Source organism: Prosopis cineraria, unplaced genomic scaffold (assembly GCF_029017545.1).
Source record: "Prosopis cineraria cultivar Desert tree isolate PC_DT_omini unplaced genomic scaffold, ASM2901754v1 PC14, whole genome shotgun sequence".
Lineage (NCBI taxonomy): Eukaryota > Viridiplantae > Streptophyta > Magnoliopsida > Fabales > Fabaceae > Prosopis > Prosopis cineraria.
Genome location: NW_026555345.1, coordinates 16,284,696 through 16,294,977, shown reverse-complemented (window position 1 = coordinate 16,294,977; position 10,282 = coordinate 16,284,696). Strand labels below are relative to the sequence as shown.

Below are 10,282 nucleotides of genomic sequence, written 5' to 3'. Positions count from 1 at the left end.
AATTTGTGATAGAATTAAAAAGTTACCCTCATTTAAATAAATAACATAAATAACTTACTCGTTTTCATACTATATGTTATTCATTTATTTACGAAATATTATTAATTATCTAACGTCACTTGTTTATAATCCTTCTTTTACTTGATTTTATTTTAAATGTTGGTTTCATGATAAGATAACTTGTTCGTTTTTATATTATATGTTGTTTATTTATTTACAGAATGTTGTTTATTCCCCTACTTCACTTGTTTATGGCTCTTGGAATAAAATTAAGTGAAAGTAAAATTAAAAATAAGTAAAGTAGGAAAACGAATAATATTTCATAAATGAATAACATACAGTATGTAAATAAATAAGTTATTTATGTTGTTTATTTAAATGAGGTAATTTTATCATTTGTCACAAATTTAAAGGAAATTCCATGTCGGTCTTTCAGTAAAATTTTAAAAATTCTGAGGTTCTCGTTTATTATGTTGGGCCAAGGTCCTCACTTGAAAATTTTCCTAATTTCATTTGATACTACTTTGAAATAAATGTTCTAGTGTGTCCTCTAATAAAATACTCCCAAGTTTGTTTTGTTCTTTTTTGAAGACTGGCCTGTCGGCAAGAAGCAACGGACCTAAAGTCTAAAGCAGCCCACAGAAAATGGCGCATGCCAATGCCATAACCAATCGCCATCTTCGGAATCTCTCATCTCCCCTAGCCGGCAGCTTAGGCTACTTTGATGTACTGTAAGCTAATTGCATTTTGTGTCGATTCTTGTATGGGTTCATTCTTACCTTTCCTCCATTTTCCAAGCAAGTCTCATTCCCAGCTTTGCTTTACTCCTTCCCCTTTTTCTTTGATTAAGATTTCGTTGGGCATTAACGACGCCGAATCCATAGAACTATGATGCTCATGGTTGCATTGGCATTGGTTCTCGGTTTTTTGCTGAGTGTTTTTGTTTTCACTCCGCGAGACCGCAAATCTAGTTCGTACTTTTTACTTTTACTCCTTCGTAATTTTCGATCAATTCTGTGCATACTTGGTGATTTATGAAGCGTATCTAAATCACTTTCTGGCTTATTTTTCCTTCCTCAGGTTGTCTGGGAAAAGACAAGTCCAACTTAAAGGATAACAAGGTAATGTTGTAGGAAACAATGAGTTTAGTACTTTCTCTTCCGTTTCTCTGGGAGCAAGTTCTACAGTATTGAACTCTTAGGTTTATTCATTTTGGTTCCTGTTTTGCCACTAAATGATAATAACTGAACAAGATTGTAAGCCTCCGGATTTGTTTAAATATGATTTAGATCCAGGTGAAAACCATTTGAATAGTTTACTGTCTTGGTACTATTTTGTAACCATTTATTGGGCTTTCTGGATTCATTGTCATTCTATGTTAGTCCATACTTGAAAAGATACAAACTCACATACATGATGTGGCTTGATAAGCTGAGGCTTCTGATTTAGTTGAATTGGGCGCATCTTTGGCTTCCTAGTGGTTGCTAGTTGATATATGTATTTTGAATGGTTGCCTAAATGACAGGTTATGAAAGTAGTGCTCCTTGAAATCCTTTGAATGAGGCTTTCATTTTGCTGAGAAAACATCAGAACTTTACTGTTTAGTATTTCGGCATGGAAATTGATGGAAGAAGTTAAGAAGTTGGATTATTATAACATTTTGGATGCTTTTGTGGCTGTTGGAAAGGTTTCTTGTCTAGTCCAACCATCGTTTTTGCACCTTGAAATTACTTGAATGGAAAGATAAAATCTGGTTGATTTTGGATGAGAAATTATTCCATTTTTTCTTTTATTGTAAAGATTTGAAGTTAGTTTGGCAAGATGGAAATATTCAAATCATATACTTCTTTTTACTTAATTATGTGTAGATAGGGTTTAAAGTTTTTGGCTATAACCATTGAAGTAATTTGAGTGCTGCAAGGCACAAAATAATTTCTATGGACTTCAAATGTAAGTTTGAATGTTGTTTAAACATGCTAAATTGATGTTAGATTTTTTATTTTTTATTTTCGGTTGTCCTGCATTCTCACTTGTACATTAGGCATCAAAAACCTACAGCAAAGCAGAAGTCTCATTGCATAACAAGAGAACAGACTGCTGGATAATCATCAAGAACAAGGTATGGCCTTATATCGCAGTTTAGGCACCTTTACAAACTTGAAACACAGCAAGAAGCTCTAATCCAAACGCTTGTGGTACATACATTGTTTTTGGTCAAAGCCCAAAAGCATCTCCAAATTAATTCTTCCATTTGCCAGTCAATCAATTATGAGACTACATTCTATGCTTTTAGAATAATTTTGCATTTGCCTTTCCGTAACTGATTCATAATTTAAATTTATTTGTGCTTCATTTTCTGTAGGTTTATGATGTGACCTCATATGTAGAGGAACATCCAGGCGGTGATGCCATTCTAACACATGCCGGAGATGATTCAACTGAAGGTTTTTATGGGTATGTATATTTTTGCTTTCCATGTGAGATTCCTCTTTTTTCTTTTCTACCTAGTTGGATAAGACGTATATTTTTGCTTTAGGATATTCCTCTTTACCTCATGGATGGAAAGAAACCACCATGCTTTTATCATTTCCCCTGTATCCATACTTCTTAAGTTAATATTTTAAATATATTCTTTCAATAAACTATTCTCGGTTACTTTCTGGTATATAACTGAAAATAAATAAATAAACTGAAGCTTGCTGTTGTATAGGGTTAGCTGCTTATGTTAACCCAAAAAAGTTTGTCTACAACTTTTATAGTTGTGTGTGTATATTTTCCACCTTAGCTTCTCATATTGCCCTCTCCTAAGGACGTAGAAACATTGCCACGGCCAACTTTCAGATGTACTTGCTACTAGTTGTGCTTTTAGTGAATGATGTAGGTGGTTAGCAGGAGGTCGCAGGTTCAAAGATTCGCTTTGTCATATAGCCAAAACAAAAAAACAAAAAACAAAAAATAAATGCATAGTATCTTACTACAATTCTGAAGTAAGGTTCCTTTTTCAAGCCAGAATAATTCCTTACATGATGTCTACGATGCAACTGTAATCTCATCCTGTTCTTCTCATTCACATGCTCTCCCATCCAGGCTCATAGATTGGGCTTATGTTATTTCATGGTAAGTGTGCCTACACCATAAAATCTAGGGATTACCTAAGAAGCATATAAAAGATGGTATGTTGTTCAAATTAGAGGAAGAGTCATACCAAAGAAACAGGAAGTGTCAGACTCTCTTTAAATTTAACTAGTGAAGATCAAAAGATTAACATAGAGATCATGGGCAGCTTTAAGAAGCCAAATTGCATATTCATTGGCTTCCCTCGTGGGACCCTGATTTCATCAAGATTGCTCCCCGTGTGGTGTAAGGTATTGCTTCTAATTTTGATTACTTCTGTAGAATCATTTGCGACCACCATTTGTCGAAATCTTTCTTCCCAACACATTTTAGAACCTTCAAGAACGTGACTTAATTCAAATTAGAACATTGTCTATTGAGACTGCTGCGTTTCCTTTGAGAACATGTCTATTTCCTAATAAACATGATCCACTGCCTGATTGTCACTGTATTTCTGCTCTCGTTTCTTATCTGTATATTGTAAGCTCACTATTCTTATTTTATTGCTCCCTCCTCTCCCTATTGTATGACTTTTTACTTTTACGTGGCAGGCCGCAACATGCAACTCGAGTATTTGATATGATTGAAGACTTCTACATTGGAGATTTGGAGCATTAGCTAGATCAGTGGTTTGCGACACGCATGACTTGAGAATCTTAATCTTCTAATAACATTTCTTGTCTATTGATTGAGCTTTCTTAGATACTACTTGAGGAGTGCTTTGCCCATTGGGAGTGTTTAACCACACCGTGATTAATACGTCTTCATCTGCATGGATAGGATAGTTTGTTTCCCTGTGATAATCACAAGCCACCTGCTATTGTCTCCATAGGATTTGGATTCCATGCCCTTGACAACTACAAGTATTGGGTGCCTATTTCCACGTGGCAAAATTTATATTGTCCATTAAATCAATGGTTTGGAGAATCTTGTTACAACTAAAAAACAAAAAAAAAAAAAACACACACACACACACACACTTAATCAAAATCCATCCAGATCTCATAAATAGCACCACACAGTGAATGTCTATCCTATTTTCTGCATAAAATTTAGAACTTCTTTAAACAATCCGAAATTTCCATGCCTTCTTTTTTTTTTAACTTTATCAAATTCCTTGTCTATTGTTAGTATAAAATCTTTCCCCATTTTTTATGACATTGAGCAACGTATAAAAGAAAAAACAACAATAATGTAATAATATAAATCCATCCATAAATAATATATAATATTAGCTCATACTCTCTTTATTAAAAAATGTAAGACAATTTTTTAGGAGTTGGATGTTTAAAAATGTAGCAAATTTTTAATTTTTTGAGGTGTAATCATTATTTTTTTTAAAAGTGCTCCTGTTGATAATGATTTTATATTTATTGTAGAGTGTTTAATAAAATAAATGTGAAAAAATAGGGTTAGTTGAAAAGTAAGTAATTATTTTATTGGGGGATAAAATTTGGTTAAAAATATCTTACATTTTTTAACGGAGGGAATATATCATAAAAAAATTATAATAGGAGATAGATGTAAAATAATATCATGTCAGTAATATAGGCATGTATTGTTTTAAAAATTTCTAAATTTTAGGTGAGAAATGAGGTGGACATTCGGTTACGCTATTTAAGAGATTTAGATTCAGTGTTTCATGATTTTAGTTGTAACAAGACTTGCCAGATCATTGATTTAGTGAACAGCATTAATTTTGCCACATAACTATAGGCATCCAATATTTGTAGTTGTTATAGGCATGGGACCTAAATCTATTTCAACATGCTACATATTAGATAAGGAAACGTTTACATTTTTAAAAAGAATGAAACGTGGTTCCAAAAGGTCAATATTTCTTTGTAATAGACAAATTTTTACATGGATCTAGTATATCATGTTATCTTTGTCAATAAAAATATATCATGTGCTAGTTTAATTAAATAATATCTTATGTGTCATTTTTAAAGACTTTATTTTTAGAATAGAATGTCTCTTTAATCTCTCATCATTTTTCTCTTTATCATCATTAATGGCAAAAGTCAATTTATATTTATAGTTATTTGTATGAAATGTTTTTATTGGATAGAGCATAAATGAGGTGATGCATTGGGTTTATATAACAATTTTTTCAATTTAAGAAATTGTGAGAGATAATATTCAACGATTCTAGAATAAAAACTGTTGAATATTTTCCTATTATTCTACAGTTATTCATTAATAACCGTTGAATCTATGTACTTATTCAGCGGTTGTATGATGAAACTGCTAAATAGTTTTATGATCATATTCAACGGTTTTCTCTCATAACTATTGAATATTATAACTTAATTTTTTTTCATTATCCACCCTATATTTCTAGCAAGCCTCCTACATTGTAAATTACAAAATGATATTCTAGTACCCAAACACAAATTCTAGCCAACAATAGTTACGTATATACATATAAATGTATAATGAATTTCTATAAAAAACTTATATACAACTTGAATTGCCTAAATTAAAGCAATTAGTGGTTAAAACATAATGGTCCAAATTATAAAATTTGCTAACTGTTACTATTACTAGTTATTGAAAGTAAACCATGCTTCAAAAATATATGTGCTAATTCTTCAAAGACTTCTTCCATTTGAGCATAAGTATACGTGTCACAATATGTGTCCTCGTAGTATTATATGCAACAACAACAACAACAAAAAATTAAAATCATGTTTGTTGATAAAAACTAATAAAATAGAATAGGAAGACAATTACATCATTTGAAAGAATTTTGGTTGGAGCATGTTAGATTATGTCCTTCATGAATTTCATAACAGCATACCCACAATCCCTGACTTTGTCTGTTTTCTCTCGGCACTACAATCATACAATAGGTAAAATAACTAAATAGTTAATTAATACATGACCTATACAGTGACGTTTCTAACATAATTAATGATAAATACATATACCTTGACAACTGTCTATGATGCTGTTGTATCAAATCGACCGCTGCCCTTTACTAGTTGTCAAAATTGTTGATCAACATCAACGTGGTACATGACAATAGCCCTAACGTGAAATAGAAAATTTGACATGAGAAATATTCATACAAAAAGAACAAATTACATATATGCAAACAAATTAATCAACTTACTGATTAATCATTTCCACAATATATGGTCTGTTAGGGATGGCCACTACGAATAAGGTCAAGGTACCACACCCTCCCTAAAGTTGGATTGATCACAAGCAACATCCAGTGTCCCCTATGATAAAAATTACAACTAGAAAGTATCATATAAATAATGAAATTTTGAATAAATTAAAGTAAAGCATCATAAAGTAACTTACCCTTCACAATAAGGTGCTATGAATATTGTGTTCTTATCAGCACCACGTTGCTAGAGGTACTTTGAAAGCTTCTGAGATATTTTCAGCTCTTGCTTAGGGCTCATTATGTCATGGCCATAAGGAGAGACCATATGAGGACTAACAAATATAATCCTCCATGCTATATCTCTTCTAGCAAAATGTAGAGGTTCCTTAAATGTCAAAATAAGTAGAACAATATATGATTAAAGAGAGTGTGTGTGTGTGTATATATAGCTAAATGTCTAATAAAAGGTTTTAGAAACATACCTCATATATAAGTTACATAGAGTAGTAGTAGCCTCTGCATGGTTGAATAAATCATCCAACATCTCATTGTTGACTTGGTCAAAAGACTGTGGATCAGCATACATGTCTGCAGGTAAAGGGAGCAGCACTCCTTCTTACATCTCGACATAGGTCTTAAGCAATTGCCTATTTTGTTGGGTGCGACTTGACTTTTAGAGGCTTGAGGCTGAGGGGCTTTAGGTAGATTGGCTTGAGGGAGAACTAATGTCTTCTGGGGAAATGTGATGGATTCCTTTAATTTGTCAGAGCTCTTCTTATCCTTTCCCCTCTTTCACTTAGTAGTGAATGCTTTCATAGCCTCTGGTGCTTTCTTTGCTATTGACTTATCAACAGGCTAATTTTTCCAACATATAAGATTGTTAGATATCAACTATAAAAAAAATGCAAAAGAAGTTAATTTTCAATTATGAATTCAATAAATATACCTTTGGAGATGGTGCCGACATACTAAGAAGACAAACCGGCCATGCAACAAAGCTGAGCAATGCATCTACTACTGTCCTTGCATCCGGAGTGGGGTAGGATAGATCATAATTAAGGTCCTCAACTTTCTTCAAAGAGACTTTCACTGTCCCTTCAGGGATGTGTTTATTATAAAGCATCACTTACCCATCAATGTTGTATGTGCACCCCAATGCAACCACATGGCCATCTTCTTCCAAACAATCAACGTCAGCCTCACCCTACACAAATTAAAAAAAAGAAAAAAATTATGTAACATGAACAATAAAAGTAGTATTATGTGTAAGATTATAGTAAAATGAATAATAATACCTCAGGTAGGAGCTGAGATGGGACTGTGCAATTATCATTCACATTAAGGCTACTATCGCCCAGTAGAAGCCCTAACTTATGTTGGATCAACAGCATGTCGATGAGTCTAGATTGTTCTTGTATCTGCTGTGCTTGTACTAGTATTTGTTGCTTCTGTTCCACTAGCTCTTGCCTCAACTCTTGAACCTCAGCAGAAGAAGCAGCCTTTTTATTGCACTTGAATGCATTGCCAAAGTAATCTTTTCTTGTGACTTTAAAGCCAACGCCCCAAACACGACCAAGATGGTCAGTATTCCCCAACACCTTCTCCAATATATCCTCATCAATAGTTTGAGTGCCTGCTAATGCCTTCTGAGTCAAAGTCCCCTGTGAAGCAGAAAAAAGTAAAGTGAATAAGTAAAAACTAATAACATTATATCAATATATCATTAATACTTACTATTGTTTTAACAACCGCTTTTGTTTTTAGGTTGTCAATATTGCTTGCTTTATTTTTTTGAGCCTTGGTCCAAATCCTGCCACAGGATATAGAACCCTCCAATGCTTGCTCTTTCTCAATCAAGCCTTTTTCAATTCCTGCATATCCCTTGCATCTAGCCTTATATGTATACTCATTCTTCTTTGCCAACTCTTTATTTTATGCACTTAATGCCTTTGAAAAAACACAAAACATGACAAGTCAATTAATATAAAAAGGAGGTGACAATAAAAGTAACAATACATAAATAAAATAACATTAATATTACCTTGAACTCTAGACTGCGGAGTGAGTTAACAAAAGCTTTCCATTCATCCTCACTTACAATTGTCGAAATGAAGGAAGGAATTATATCTTCGATACCCCCTATGTTAGGGTTCGCCAAAAATTTGTGGGTAACAAAACTTCTAAAAGATTTTAAGGCTATCCCAGCTTTCTGTAGAATAAACTTCTTGCGCCTTTCCTCGATCTCAAATCCTGACTACAAGATGAACATGTCAATTTAAACAAACGATTGCAAAATATTAAGTTTCTTTAAAAAAGAAAAGTGATAGTATCTTACTGTTAAAGTTCTCCATACTGCATCTTTCATTGCTAGAGTTGCACTCTTCCAAGATTTTAAAGTAATAGGCACTGAGGACTTCGCTGCCACGCCAATATAATTGATGCAGTCATGACTGTCAACTACTTAATTCTTATTGTTCCACTTGACAGTAAATTTTCTTCCTTCATTTCTTGCTTTAGTGAGTTCCTTTATCACAACTAACCCTCTCCTCAATTGTTCTTCCTACCTATTAAGGTCAGCCTTCTTCTTAGCTGGGTCATCATGCTGCTTATTCAGACTATTGGATCTAGAGCCAGTGTCAAGATGATCATGCTCAATAGCCATTTACTTGTGAAAGTAATAATAATCAAGATTAAATAAATAAAAAAGAGTAAGTTAAAAAAATAATAATAACAACATGTGCACTTTCTTTGATAAGTCAACAATAACATAACTACCTATTTATGTTATTCTTCTTTTTCTTTTTCTTTTTTTAACTACTTTTTTGACTAATTTCTTCTTCACTTTAACAACCTTCTTCTTTTGTTGAATTGATTTCCCCTTCTTAGAAATCCGAATTCTGTCATTATGTCATATCTTATGTAGAAAGCATTATCTTCAATACTGTCTACACCATCATCATTTTCAAATGATGTCTCATGAAATGGATCAACTTCAACCTCATCATTTCTTTGACTTTGCTCATTTTCTGCATCTTTCATTTCTTTAACTTCCTTGTTATTCCATAAAACAATAGACCATTTCTTATCAGCTGCTAGATCATGGACATAAAAAACTTATTTGGCTTGGGAAGGAAAAATGAAAGGATCCTCTGTGAACCCTTCCTTATTCAAATTCACCCTAATTAACCCAGAGTCATTGACATCTACCCCATTCTTATATTCAACCCACTTGCAACCGAAGACTGGAACTCAAAAGGAGATGTAATCCAACTCCAAAATGTGCTCAATTACCCCAAAGTAATGCATTTTTGTGTAAATAGGTTTTTTTATCTTTCGTACTAAAAATGTGTATGCTATCACCTATGGTGGATGCACCACTATTTTGCATTGTACTTCGATCATCATGCTCATTTGTGTAGAACTTATACCTATTGCTAGTATAGGTAGTGTAAGAGAATACATATTTGCTCAGACCTTGTACTAGCCATTTTAATCTATCAGGAACTGAATTAGGATCGGCATTGTACTTTCCTTCGATATGCTCTTTCAACCAGCGAATAAATTGTTTATTGTGTAGTTTGATGATCCAACTCTCTAATCGATGATGGTGCTACCTTTTTAGCTCTGTCTTGTGAATTTTTGCATACTCATCAATCTCTAGAGAGTTGTACAACATAAAAAGGTGTACTTTTTCCTATTGGTCACTTGAGATAGTGATAACTTTTCTTCCCCTTGTCTGTTCTGTAGCTTGATCATCAACATCCCTTGAATTCTTTAAGTATTGACCGTAAAAGTGAATAGCCTCTTCATTAATATATCATTCAACAATGCAACCTTCTGGTCAACTCTGACTTTTCATATACCCTTTCAATACTTTCATATTACACTCAAAAGGGTACATCCACCTCAAATATACAGGGCTGCATAATTGTACCTTCTTAATAAAGTGAACGGTTAAGTAGACCATGATATCAAAAAATGTAGGAGGAAAAAACATCTCCAACTCACATAATGTTTGCATAATTTGGCTTTACAACTTCGGCAACT

The 10,282-nt window shown here is 33.2% G+C and overlaps 1 protein-coding gene across 5 annotated transcripts; it reads left to right on the top strand.

Moving 5' to 3' along the window:
* The first annotated feature begins 599 nt into the window (after positions 1-599).
* Positions 600-4,041, top strand: LOC129293598 (cytochrome B5-like protein). 5 transcript variants are annotated; one of them, XM_054931652.1, is made up of 7 exons: positions 600-731; positions 851-970; positions 1,081-1,121; positions 2,042-2,119; positions 2,363-2,454; positions 3,284-3,365; positions 3,666-4,041. In XM_054931652.1, the coding sequence occupies exons 2-7, from the start codon at positions 889-891 to the stop codon at positions 3,690-3,692; spliced, it is 402 nt and encodes a 133-aa protein (XP_054787627.1). In that variant the 5' UTR covers positions 600-731; positions 851-888; the 3' UTR covers positions 3,693-4,041. The 5 variants fall into 5 exon arrangements, with proteins under 5 accessions (XP_054787627.1, XP_054787626.1, XP_054787629.1 ...); XM_054931651.1 differs by having other exon boundaries at positions 600-726; positions 3,284-4,041; XM_054931654.1 differs by lacking the exon at positions 3,284-3,365.
* The last annotated feature ends 6,241 nt before the right edge of the window (positions 4,042-10,282 follow it).

Bases quoted from the DNA above. Each gene is read 5' to 3' on its own strand.
- LOC129293598 (XM_054931651.1), top strand. From the start codon at position 889: ATGATGCTCATGGTTGCATTGGCATTGGTTCTCGGTTTTTTGCTGAGT. The intron at 1,122-2,041 runs GTAATGTTGTAG...CTTGTACATTAG, and splicing joins CCAACTTAAAGGATAACAAG to GCATCAAAAACCTACAGCAA. The intron at 2,455-3,283 runs GTATGTATATTT...GATCATGGGCAG, and splicing joins TCAACTGAAGGTTTTTATGG to CTTTAAGAAGCCAAATTGCA.